This window comes from Anolis carolinensis, unplaced genomic scaffold (genome assembly GCF_035594765.1).
Source record: "Anolis carolinensis isolate JA03-04 unplaced genomic scaffold, rAnoCar3.1.pri scaffold_9, whole genome shotgun sequence".
NCBI classification, from domain to species: Eukaryota; Metazoa; Chordata; class Lepidosauria; order Squamata; family Dactyloidae; genus Anolis; species Anolis carolinensis.
The window spans coordinates 357,501-371,313 of NW_026943820.1; the positions used below are offsets into that span (position 1 = coordinate 357,501).

General features: G+C 44.6%; 1 protein-coding gene across 2 annotated transcripts in view; it reads left to right on the forward strand.

Annotated features, from left to right (window-relative positions):
- Positions 1 to 13,813, forward strand: part of cdh13 (cadherin 13) — a 594,061-nt gene that overhangs the window by 129,731 nt on the left and 450,517 nt on the right. For both annotated transcript variants that reach the window (XM_062961847.1, XM_062961846.1), the window contains one exon: positions 3,246 to 3,357. In XM_062961847.1, the coding sequence (XP_062817917.1) occupies positions 3,246 to 3,357 (112 nt within the window). The remainder of the gene's footprint in view (positions 1 to 3,245; positions 3,358 to 13,813) is intronic.

Consider the following 13,813-nt stretch of genomic DNA (forward strand, 5'->3'; position numbering starts at 1 on the left):
GTTTTCAAAATACTAGGATATGAACTTGGAACCCTTCCTCTTGAGCCGTGCAATATTCCCAGTCATTGAAATGGTCCGGAAAAATAATCTTGGATTGGAGAGCTCAGTCCACAATCCGGGGGCATCCCGCAAGCCTTTGCTAGTCAACACTGCTGTGTATTATTATTATTTGCTCTCCAAAGTCCTGCTTGAGCGTTGCTTTCCTCTTCCTTCTCTTGGCCAAGTGCTTTCACAGTGACAAGGCAGCTCAGTGATCTCATATGAACACTGACACAAACTGTACTTAACTTTCACCTTCAGATTCACCTCTAGCGCAACGCAAACATTTCATTTCCAGTCTTCCTCCAGGTAAACAACTTTTGAATGATGGCAGAAGCTGGGCAAATTGTGGCTTAAGCCAGAGAGAGAGGAAATGCCGGGGCTTTTTGTCTCCCGCTGGAGGCTGTGTTTCCTGTTGCTCTTGAAGCCTCAGCAAATGGAAGTGACTGAGTGAGCAGGAGAAAACCTGGCTGCCTCCGGAGACGGATTATCCATTTTCCACAGCGTTCCTTAGAACTGGGGGCTCATCCGGGTTTAATGTCCCCGCTGTGATACATTACTGGAGAATACTGCTGTGCGGGGGGAACATGCCCATGTCTTTCTCGCAGCACCGTCTCTGGACATCCCAAATTCCTTCAGCTATTTTGTTCTCTGGGTGGGAAAACACCCAGCTGTATGGCATAGGACAGTGGACACGCTTCTTTTCAGACGGTCCCTGTTATGGACTGCTGTCTCCTGAGCAGAGCCGGAGGGAGAGAGTCCAGGAAGACCCACATCCACAGTTATCTGTACTTGGGGGGAATGGTCTCTCCGGGCATTGTCTTCCCCTGCTTTATACCATAGTGTCATGCTAGAGCAGGGGTCCCCAAACTAAGGCCCGGGGGCCGGATGCGGCCCTCTGAGGTCATTTACCTGGCCCCCGCCCTCAGTTTTACAATATAATATATTGTATATACATATAATATTGATAATAATATTACAGTATAGTGGTATAGTTCAATATAGTAATATATAATGCTAATATTGTGCTATGCTAATAATATAATATATTGTATGTACATATAATTTGTAAGCCACTCTGAGTCCCCTTTGGGGTGAGAAAGGTGTGATACAAATGTAGTAAATAAATGCAGTAAATAAATAAATAATAAATAAATACATTTTAGACTTAGGCTCGCCCAAAGTCTGAAATGACTTGAAGGCACACAACAACAAAAACAACAACAACAACAACAACAACCCTAATTAACTTGACTATCTCATTGGCCAGAAGCAGGAGCACACTTCCTATTGAAATCCTGATAAATGTATGTTGGTCAAAAATGTTTTTATTTTTAAATATTGTATTGTTCTTTCATTGTTCTTGTTGTTGTTGTTGTTGTTGTTGTTGTTTTTGCACTACAAATAAGACATGTGCAGTGTGCATCGGAATTTGTTTGTATTTTTTTTTTCAAATGATAATCCGGCCCCTCAACAGTCTGAAGGATTGTGGACCGGCCCTCGGCTTAAAAAGTTTGAGGACCCCTGTGCTAGAGGGTCTAGCAAATGCCCAGAGAGGATAGATACCATGAGAGCAGCAGTTCTCAAAGTGTGCTCCACAGAGCCCTTTGGGTTCCACGAAGCATATTGAGGGGCTCCGCGCTCCTCTCCTCCTCTTTCCTGCTCTTCCTTGGGTGGATATCTGTTGGGGGTTCTCTGATTGTGCTTTTCCTGCATGGTAGAAGGGGGTTGGACTGGATGGCCCTTGGGGCTTTCTACTGAGATACTGTTACGTTTATGTTGGTGAACATAGCCACAGCTCTAGGATAAAAGCTACCCTTCAGTCTGTTTGTCTTTGCGTTTGTCACCCTGCACCGTCTGACAGATGACAATAATTCAAAAAGAGAATATGTCGGGGGAAATGGATCCCCAAGAATGTTCTGAGCCTTTTTGAGAACTTGTGAAGTCCTTCCAAAGAGGGGAGAAAGAAGGCAACCCATGATTCTTTGTGCTGAAGTGGCGACCCTTTGGAGTGCTTTCCTATCTGCAATTATGTGCAGTTACCAAACCATGCACAGATGCATTCGGTTAGGACACTCTCTTTAGCACAGTGGTAGAAAGTCACCAGTACTTTTCCATTCAGTTGTTGGTTCCTTAGAAGTCTCAGACAGTAGAGTCCGGGGCCATCTTCCCCAATGCTCCTGTATGAATGCTGCCCCAGGCCAGATCCTCCTTCACAGAGACACCCAGAGACTTGAAACTGGCCAAGTGCTCCACTTTGTCCCCATTTATGACCAAGGGCTGGATTCCTGGCCTGTCCTTCCTATAGTCCTATGGCCTCCTTGGTCTTGTTGATGTTAAGAACCAGATTATTGTCCTTGCACCACGAGAGCAGCCGATCCACCTCATCCCAATAGATACAGACTCATCCTCTTCATGGATAAGAAGCCCACCAGGCTTCTTGGCAGGGGGTTGGACTGGATGGCCCATGAGGTCTCTTCCAACTCTACTATTCTATGATTCTATGATTCTACCACAGTTGTATCATCTGCGAATTTAGCGATGATATTGCTATGGTAGATGGATGGGGGTACAAAGTGTAACGCAGAGGACTCAACACACAACTTTGTGATGTCCCAGTGTTGAGAGTGAGATTAGCTGATGAGGTATGGTGACCTAATCTGACCCGTCCAAACAAGATGTCCACAATCCAGGAACAGAGTGAATATGACAATCCAAGATCCACCAGTTTAGACACCAGTTTGCATGGCAGCATTGTGTTGGATGTGGAGCGAAAGTCTGCAAAAACATACTCACATCATTCCCCCGTCGTTCCAGGTGGGTCAGAGCAGTTGAGCATGATCTGGGTTTTGAAGGTGACCATTAGAATCTATATATAACAAGTACAACAAATAAAGTCCACCAAAAATGGGGAGGTCAAAGAGTAGCCTTCTTCTCACCCTTTCTCCCCGTGTACTTTGTTAGGTGCATTAGATTTGACTCTGTGCGAAATGACTGCATGTCTTTCTCTTATTCAGTTTGTATGAAATGCAATTTAACGCCCCGAGGTAATAGCTAGCAAATTTTGAAAGGGAAGGTGTGATGTAAGAAGGCCGCTTTTCAATCTCCTGGAGGTTGAATCCAAGCCTGCTATCGTTTGCACAAGCCGGTGCGAGTGAGCGTTGAGCAAGCAGATATGAAAAGTTCTCCCTCTTTTGTTTTCTCAGGTGCTGCTGCTTGCGTCCACAGAAGAGTTAGAATGCATCCCCGGATTCCAACAAAAGGTTTTTCATATTGAACATCCGTCTGCATTCACGGCGGGCCAGGCAATTCTGAATTGTAAGGAAATCTTATTTTCATATGGCACTTTTTGTACAAATATATGCATATTGAGTATTATTCGGAAGCTGGGTGTTCCTATCGCATTTGGAATATACGAGGAGGCATCTGGTGTCCTTGTGATGAGCTCACCTCTGCAATTTCTGCTTCCGTTCTGCAGCATAATGCTTTGAATTCCTCCTGGATTTATGCAGATCTAGACCTTTTGATGTGTATGATGGCTATGTATTTGAATCAGTGTTTTAATCAGTGTTGGCCTGAATGTCTACGCTGGGAATGATATCTGTCTCTTTCTCCTGAATGAATTCCTTCATCTGTTTTGCTCCGAGAAAGAGTATCTATGGAGTAGAGCCTTGACTTGTCATTGTGTAGACGTTTCCTGGCATTATCATCCTTGATGCCCTTGTTGTGCATTGGTTCTTGCAATGTAGTCCTCAGCTTTTGGCCCAAAGTACAGCTCCTTTGCATTAGGGACTTACATGGCATCTTTGGTCCGAGGGATGAAAGAACTGGATGACCTAGTCTTATTTCCTGAAGACAAGAGTCAGGTTGCAATGCTGGCAGAAATACAAGATGTTTTGTGAGTTTGCAGGAGGAGAAGATGAGATGGACTATGAGGTCTCAATAGTACGGATTGACTCTCCTTCATCTGAAATGCCCAGATCAAAAATGTTTTGGAATACAGATTTGGAGATAATTTTATAAAATACTAGCTTTGCCCGGCCACGCGTCGCTGTGGCTTATGCTTTGAGAGCGTTGTTCTTTATTTACTGTCCTGATTTTAGAGATTATATTGTTATGTATTATTATATCACAGTAATTATTACATATTATATTGATAATCTTATATTATCTGCTTAGAACTGGATTATGTGAGGCCCCTTCTACACAGCTGTATAAAATGCACACTGAAGTGGATTATATGACAGTGTGGACGCGAGATAATCCAGTTCAAAGCAGATAATATAAAATTATAAATGGGTTATATAGCTGTGTGGAAAGGGCCTTGAGTCTACAGTGCCATATACTATAATCCAGTTAAAATCTGATAATCTGTATTTTATAGGCAGTGGGGAAGAGGCCTATGTGAGGCCTAACTCTGCCTGTCCCCTGGGCTGAGTGGGTTGCTAGGAGACCAAGTGGGCGGAGCTTAGCCTTCTAACTGGCAGCAATTCAATAAAAAACAATTATTCCTCTCCCTCTAATTAGGACTTTATTTTTCTTTTCTTTTTGTTGTATGAACGTAGAGGCATGGATGAGGGGTTGTGCTGCCAAGTTTTGTGTTTCTGGGATGTGTGGTTTTGTTGTTTTGTCCTAGGCCGAAATTTCATTACCCTTTTATATATATAGATTGTAAATAATTTCTGCATGGAACAAAGTTCATGTATACCGAACCACTAGAAGGCAAAGATGTCACAATTTGAGCCAACTATATAAACCATTTCAGATTTCGGCGTATTTTGAAGAAGGCATGATCAACCTATACTTTCTGCATGTGAGCTCCTAGATTCTGGTGCTAATAGTAAAGCAAAAATGAACGATATGTTGTGATCGGCCTAAATTGTATGCCTAGTTTCCAACTAGAGTACACCCATTGGATCAGACCCCCATTTCTAACTGTTTCTGGCTTTATTTCCTATGTATTTGTAAGAAATCACCCACAAGACACTTGAGATACAAGGCTTGGTCTGCCATGGCTCAAAACGCATTTTTCGCATGGATTTCAATATAGAAACAATCTAAAGTTGTCTAGTGAGTCATAGACAACCTGACGTCATTGGCATACAGATTGCAGAAGTGTGGTTCGAGGTCTGTTGTGTTCTATTATGCTTGTTTCAAAGATATTATGCCTATTTTATGATACATTATTTTCTGGTATGAAATGTCTCCGTTCCTTTTGGGTTTTCTGATTTCTTTTTGGTTTAAAAAGATGTCTTTGATGGTTGAACATCACATCCAGAATTTCCATGCTTGAGAGGCCCTCAGATTTGGGTGGATGGTTATTATGGTCCAAGAATTGGCATTGTGAATGGTGTTGCAACTAAGAAGTCATAGAAATAAGTCCAATGATATGTTCTGGTGGAGCTCATCTCTTTTTCCCCTCTGTGATGGTGTACCTATGAAATGCAGGAAAGGAGATCTTAATGCTCCATATTGAATGAGGTGGACATCGTGTGGATTTCCAGATGTTGTTAGACTCTAGGTCCCATCACTCTTAGCACAGACAATAGTGAAATGTGCTGGGAGTTTCCATTCAGTGGATTCACATGGTCCTATGATTCACATCATCAACATAATGTTCCTCATTCATGCCAGTTTTCTGTTTGGAGAATAAATGAATTATATCAGTCATCTCTTTTACATTAAGATGGGATAATTTAGCATCAAGTTGTAGTGCTTTGCTATAAAGTAAATTCCCTGTGGTTTTTCATTCTCCAGATGTGTTTTGAGTCTTATCAATATACAGTTGCCAAGGATGATGGGTGTTGGATTATAGGGCTGCAATCATCTATCCACCCAACCTGCCTTAGACTATAAATAATGCATATGTGTCTATAGATCTATATCCTATCACACTATGATAAAGAAAGAAGACAATGAGAAAAGACCACAGGTGACATAATGGCCAGCTTATTTGGAAAGGTGTTTTGGGCAAATCGTGGATGTTTTTTTGGTAGCAAGGGCAAACAAAGTCTCTGTCTGTATAATTATTAGGAAAGAGTTGGAATTGCCCACTGCTGTTGGCTAAGCCATTGTGTGCTGGAGCCGCAACATGTGTTGCCGACTCCCTCCTTTCCCTCTTGTTTCTCTGTCCAACAATATTGAAAGGACAAGCTGTTCGAGCCACGTCTGATTGCGCGATCTGTGATGACCCAGCAAATTGCACTGACACAATAATTAAGACACAATTATTAATATTTAGTTTACGGAAAAGGGGAGGAAAGGCGGCTGCCCGTTGTGTCTACGAAATGAGACGGTCATAATCGGAGAGGCCAAATTGGCCTGATACACGATGCTTGAGCACGGTGGATTGTCGGCACTACGGTTCTTGATAATTTAATCAGATCAGAGGTTGTCGGTCTCTGTTGTGACAGTTTGAAGGCCACACTTTCATCAAGGGTTAGGGCAGGCTAATTGTGTCATGCCCTGAAAAAGGCCGTTCACCCATGTTCCTAGCATATGCGAGAGACCCATGAATCCTGCTTGTATCTTCATCTCCCCATGTCTCGACCACTGAAAGCTATATTGATTTAATCTTATCAACCTTACCTGAAACCAAAAAGCCTGTGGACGTGATGGCCACTTCACAGGTGGAAGTTTGAGGCTGAATGTGTGTTTTGTAGACCATCAAGAGCAGGCACGGGCAAACTTGGGCCCTCCAAGTGTTTTGGACTTCAACTCCCACAATTTGTCTTTGCTTTGCTTCCTTGAGCTGAACATGAAACTGACTTTGGGAGGCTTCCAAGGTTTACAAAATGCAAACAAAAAAGTATTGTGTGAGTTTCCATTCATAAATTTTTGGCACGGGCCACGCCCATGTATCGGATATCGCCTCATAAGTACGAATTTAACAAATTGATCTGACTTACGAGAATTAACGAAAAATTGCACACCCCTATTATCTGCTTTGAACCAGATTATATGGCAGTGCAGTGTGGACTTATATAATCCAGTTCAAAGCAGATAATGTGGATGATATGTTTTGATAATCTGGATTATATGGCAGTGTAGAGCCAGCCTCAGAAGTCCTTGTAAGCATAGACAGTGGTCAAGGATTGTGGGACTTCCACTCCAATGTCCTCTATGCCTTTGAACGTGGTGGGTGAGGCAAGCATTCTTGTTTCATCTGAAGGCAACTCAATGGAGAAATGTCCCTAAACGCAAAGCTTTTCTGCAGACTCATCAATATTTTTTATTGTCTGTTTGACTACACCAAGCCTTTTCTTTAATGCCACCATTACTCAAGAACAATGTAATTTAGCAGTTGGTGCCGCACATGCAGCCCACCGCGAGTATGCAAATTAATAGAGCAAGTATGCAAAACGAGGTTAACGGTGATTGCTTTTGTAGTCGTGAATAAACTGAGCACTTTCAACGCTTGGCTGAAGAGTGAAATAAACATTCATATTTTACTTGAATGTAGCCAAGCCTCTCCCTGTCCTCCCTCTTTCTTTCTTTCTTTCTTTCTTTCTTTCTTTCTTTCTTTCTTTCTTTCTTTCTTTCTTTCTTTCTTTCTTTCTTTCTCCTCCTCGACATTTTAAATTAGCCAGGAACATGATGGAGTCTTCTTTACCACTGTCTCTACCAGTAATTAGGTACACAGGCTATATCTGCTTTTTACACACTTGCAAGTTAGTTGTAAATGCTGCTGGGTTCATTATACGTGAAGCTCTCGCAAGGAGAAGGAAGGCCAAAAGCAAAGAGGCCGTTGTGTGTGTCTCTCTCCTTCCCCACCCTCTCCTTTCTCCTAATCTATATTCAGGCTGAAGCAATAAAAAAGTCCTTGTTCCACACAGTCAGCACACTTTTTTAAATGCCCCCCACTGAGAAATGAAACCAAGCACAATGCAGGGTTCGCAATGGAGGCAGGGGTGAAATATGATTGTTAATTTACGCAGATGATGGAGAAGGCCTCCAACTCGAAACACCCAGAGGGGTTGGTTTAATCGCGATGGCAAGAGTTCAAAGAACAATCTCATGGCCCATACTTCATAAGTTAACATACTGACACCGTTTCCTCCTTAGAGCTTCGCTCTTGGCACCAGCGGTTCCCAAACTGTGGCCCTTGGATATTTTGCACTTTTGCTCCGAGAAGTCTTAGATCTCACGGGACACCAGTGAGGGAATCTTCATGTTGGAGAAGAAATATTTAGGGCATCAAAGGTTGAGGACATCTGTGGTAAGAACCCCATCCGAGTTCTGTGTGCCAAGTCTGGTTCAGCTCCATTGTTGGTGGAGTTCAGAATGCTCTTTGATTACAAATCCCAGCAACTACAACTCTCAAATGTCAAGGTCCGTTTTCCCCAAACTCCTCCGGTGTTCACATTTTGGCACATTGAGTATTCGTGCCAAGTTTGATCTAGATCCATCATTGTTTGAGTCCACAGGGCTCTCTGGATGTAGGTAAACTACAACTCCCAAACTCAAGGTCAATGACCACCAAACCCTTCCAGTATTTCCTGGAAGGGTATTCTTTGTGTTCTTTGCTTCAAGGTGAGACCAGACCAAGGGTGCATCTACGCTACAGAATGAATGAAGTTCCACCACCTTGCCATCGCTGAATGCTATGGAATTGCGGGAGTTATAGTGTGGTGAGACATGATCACTCTTTGAGGGACAAGGCTAAAGATCCTGCGGAAGAACAATGTCCATGACCACCTACAATCTACACCTACAATCAAAGAGCATTCTGAACTCCACCAGCGATGGAAGTGAACCAAACTTGGCACACTTAGGTGAACTATACATCCTAACAACTACAACTCCCAAGTGACAAAATAAATCCCACCATTATTCAAATTTGGGTGAATTGGGTATTTGTGCCAATTTTGGTCCAGGGAATGAAAATACATCTTGCAGCAGGATGTATTTTCATTCACGGGACAAATTTGGCACAAATACCCGATGCATCCAAATTTGAATACTGGTGGGGTTGGGGGAAGGATTGATTTTGTCATTTGGGAGTTGTAGTTTCTGAGAGTTGTAGTTAACCTACAATCAAAGAGCATTCAAAGAGGATTTCTGCATATCAGATATTTCCATTACGATTCATAAGAGGAGCAAAATGACAGTGATGAAGTAGCAACGAAAGTAATGTTGTGGTTGGGGGTCAGCACCGCATGAGGAAATGCATTAAGGGGTCGCAGCCGCATTAGGAAGGCTGAGAACCACTGCTCTAACCAATCATATTGAAGAAGGAAGGAAGGAAGGAAGAAGAAGGAAGAAGAAAGAGGAGGAGGAAAAACAGCGACCTGATGGGAGATTAGCTGAGACATCCCAACATCAGAGCTTCGCAATGGTTGTTTTCCTTCTCGCTCTCCGTTTTGCAATCCCCTCAGGCTTCCAAAGCCATTCCTCCAGTCTCGGGAGATTCTGGCATGACAAGGAGAAATGGGACACAGCAGGCAGACTCATGTCGCGGTGGTAGAAACAATGCGAGGCGTGTTCCTAATTTCTTGTTCCTGCTTCCCTCGTTTTGTGGGGAATGGATTCCTTGTTATCTTTTGATGAGAGCCTTAAAAAGACTGGAGAAAGAGAGTCTCATCGCTTCCCTTGAGCGCGCTCATCCTCCATCCGCCTCTGAGGGAAACAGCAGGGCTTCATCTCAGGTCTTGGCGGTTTCTGGAGGCGTCGGGGAAGACTCTTCTGCTGTTGTGTCATTTGCCGTTCTCCTCCAGCTATTTGACCACAGCCGACATCTTTGTTGTGCGGCAGAGGAAGCCGTCCTGCTGTTTCTATGAAATTGGAAGCGGCTTTGAAGGGCATCCAGTCCGACTCCTCGCACGGCGCTGGAAGCTTGCAAGTGCGGCGTCTCTAGCAGATGGCCATCCGGTCTCTGCCGAAATACCCCCGGCGAAAACGCACCCACCTCCCGAGACAGTCTGTTCCACTGTCAAAACATCCTCACCATTAGGCAGTTTTCTCACAATATGGCACCCTTGCCAGTTCCATTCATTTCCAGCTCACATGTGTGATGCAGCAGCTGAAAAAGCCAATGGGATCCTGGGCTGCATCCAAAGGAGTCCGGTGTCCAGATCGAGGGAAGAAGTCATGGTGCCGCTCTACTCAACTTTGGTTGGACCTCTTCACCTGGAATCACACTGTATCCAATTCTGTTTAAAGAGATATTGACAAGCTGGAAGGTGTCTAGAGGAAGAGGGTGACTCAAAGGATTCAAGATCTGGAGACCATGAATAATCCCTCTGAGGAGCATCTTAAAGAGCTGGGTCTGTTTAGCCTGCAGAAGAGAAGGTTGAGAGGAGACATGAGAGGAGACATGTGTCAATATGTGAAAGAGTATCATAAGGAAGAGGACTAGAAGGCCCATGTGGTCTCTTCCAACTCTATGCTTCTATGGAATCCTGCCTCCTTGGAGTAAGAGAGAGAAAAGTCTCCTTGATCTTCTTGGACACAAACCAATGGATCCAAACTGCAGGGAAAGAGATGCCACCTAAAGAACATTAGGAAGAACTTCTATTGTTTGACAGTGGGGTTGTGTACTTTGAAGGATGGTTGCTTTTCCTTCTTTGGATGCCTTTAAACTGAGGTTGGATGGTCATCTCCCAGTAGTGTTTTCATTGCATATGTATTCCTGCATGGTGTGAGATTCGACTAGTTGACGTCCAACTCTATAAGTGTGTGGCTCCTACATGAAGGATAACGTAGTAGTCCTCCAGCTATTTAAAGATTATTACCATATCTCCCATTAACCTTTTCTTCCTCTTGCTGAATATATTCTGTTCCTCCAAGTGCTTCTCATTAGAATTAGTTTCCAGGCGGCTAACCAATCTAGTTACTTTCCTCTGAAGGTTGCTTTGCTCAGTGGCATCCAGAATGAGAGAAGAACCCTGTCATCTCCCATGTGTAGGTTCTCCTACAGAAGCCGTGGAAAATTTTGCTCCAGAGTGGAAAATCCTCATTCTGTTCAAGGTTGCAGAAACACAGTTGTGCATATAATGCCGCTGATGTCTGTGGTTTTGCATTGTGCATGGATGTGCATGCGTATACTTGATTGCTCCTTCAGTTGCATCTTTGCTGCCCCGGTCCAGCTGCTTCACATTGCCACTCAATGCAAAATCCAATTATGCATGACTCTGCATGCCGAGATTTCCCGATGTAGAATCTCAGCCAATATCTCAGAGATAACCTGACAAGTGCAGAACAGAAGAGACTCTCTATTACTTCTCATGCTCTGCAGCAGGCACTCTGCTTCGGGTAATGCGCCCTAATACCGTGCATTAGCTTATTTAGCAGGCGCTTAGTATTCAAGTCTCACAGCCTGCTCAGTTCACTCCTGGCTATGATCAGCAGCATACCTGAGTGTGACTGGCAACGTGGGCCTCCCTTATCCTGCACCTGCGCCTTTGATGCCTTGCCTTTGGATGTCGGCCTTGCCTTTCATCTTGTAGGTTCTGGTCTAGTGTTCCAAGTGAGAACCCAAGGCCATATGAAACAACGATGTTCCGATCCTAGCTTGAGTCTTGACTTTGTCCTCAGGTGCTAGTTTAACCTGTGCAGATTTATACCAGCGGTCCCGTTGCTCCTACATCAGAGGCAAGCTGGATCAGGCTTGAGATCTATCTGGCACATGTTCTGGTTCTATTGTGGGCAGCTATTTGCCTCTATGAAGCCCTCAAGCAGGATAGAAGTACAGAGGCACCTTCCTGCTCAGATCCACCAGAATCCACATTAAAAAAAGCGTATTGTCCCTGGATTCAACTATATTAAATAACTACCGGCCTATTTCAAACCTTCATTATCTGAGCAAGGTTCTGGAGTGGGCGGTGGCCTCTCAGCTCCAGGAATTATTTGGACACCAATTATCTTGATCACTTGTAGTCTGGTTTAAGGCCTGGTCATGGAACGGAGATAGCTTTGGTCAGTGGATAACCTCCACAGAGGACTAGACAAAGGGAGTGTGTCCCTGCTGGTTCTCTTGGACATCTCAGTGGCTTTCGATACCATCGACCATGGTCTCCTTCTGCGTCAGCTCTCCATAATGGGTCTTGGGGGCATGGCTTTGCGGTGGCTTTGCTCTTTCCTGGTGGGCTCTATCCAGATGGTGGTACTGGGGGACACTTGCTTGGACCCCTGGCCACTGACCTGTGGGGTCCCACAAGGTTCCATTCTCTCTCCCATGCTCTTCAACATCTACATGAAACCACTGGATGAGGTCATCTGGAGTTTTGGAGTCGGGTGCCATCTCTACGCAGATGACACTCAACTCTACTACTCTTTTCCACTGAATTCCAGGGAAACTCCCCGGATCCTAGACCAGTGCCTGGCAGCTGTGATGGACTGGAGGAGGGCCAACAAGCTGAGGCTTAATCCAGACAAGACAGAGGTCCTCTTGGTCAGTCGTGAGGCTTATTGGGGTCTAGGGTGGCAACCTGTGCTTGATGGGGTCACACTCCTTATGAAGACACAGGTCCACAGTTGGGGAGTCCTTTTGGATTCATCGCTGATGCTTGAAGCTCAGGTGTTGGCGGTTGTTGGGAGGGCTTTCACAATTAAAACTTGCGCCAGCTGTGACTGTACCTCGAAAAGCCTGACTTGGCCACAGTGGTTAAATCCAGAATGGACTGCTGTAATGCCTCTATGTGGGGCTGTCTTTGAAGACGACTCGGAAACTGCAGTCCAAAACACCTGGAAGGAGGGCCCAAGTTTGCCCACGCCTGATCTGGATCCTCCAGGATGGCACTATAGCCAACTTCTGCAGAAGTTGCACCTGAGATACTGTACTAGAGATCCCCAGAGAGGACATATTATTCAGACCTGCAAATAATCAAAGACTAAAAAAAAAAACCAAACCAGGCAATGTAAATGCATTATAGCTTGTGGGGATACTTTGTGTTTTTGCAAAAAAAGATGACAATAAATCAAAAGTGGTATACTTGAAACATGAAGGCAATTAATGGAAGGCACTGGGACAGCCTGGTCTCCCTGCTAAGCCTAGAAGTCAGGCTGCCGGTGATTTAAATGTCAAAACAAAGGCAGTTGCGACCGTTCCTTGAAAAACCTTAATTTGGGTGTTAATTAACGGCTGACCCCTTGTGTCGTGTCTGTGATGGATTGGGCCTCCTTCCCGCTTGCAGTCCTTAAGAAGGGTGAGGAGGGATGTGGGCCATTATGGGTTGGGGGCTGCCTTGTGTGTGCATAAACCCATGCGCATGAGGATCTATGCTGAAGTCTTGTTTTCTCCAGCTTACCATCCCAATCTGCGGTGTAGGAGGTTGTTGTCTATGGAAGGAGTTTCCAAGGACTTCTTCTTGCCCATGAGAAGGAAATGAGCTGAGACATCGGGCTTTGGGTTTTCAGAACAGGCCACGAGATGTGCGGAACCCGTGGCACGCAAGGGGCTGCTGTCCTTGCAAGCCTCCACGCCATCTCCCTGGGCATTGCCCAGCCCGTGCAAACACATGATCAAAGCATGCCAAGAGGCACTGCCAGGTGGCCAAACAGTTGCCTTCCCAACTGAACACGTTCGCTTTTTAATAGGGCCTAAGGGGACGAAATGGATTCCGAAAAGAGACTTTGATTTCCATGCACGCACTTTTAATTTTTAACTTTGAAAAGCCATTCCAGATCAGAGGAGGCCCATTACGGGGAACGGCGTGTGAGAGAATTAATTGATGGTTGAACAACACTCTCCAAACCGCATTCACGTTGGAGTCAGGCATGGCTGCTAGTGCTTGCATTTCATTATCGCCGGCCTTTTTGATGCCTCCCCAATGGG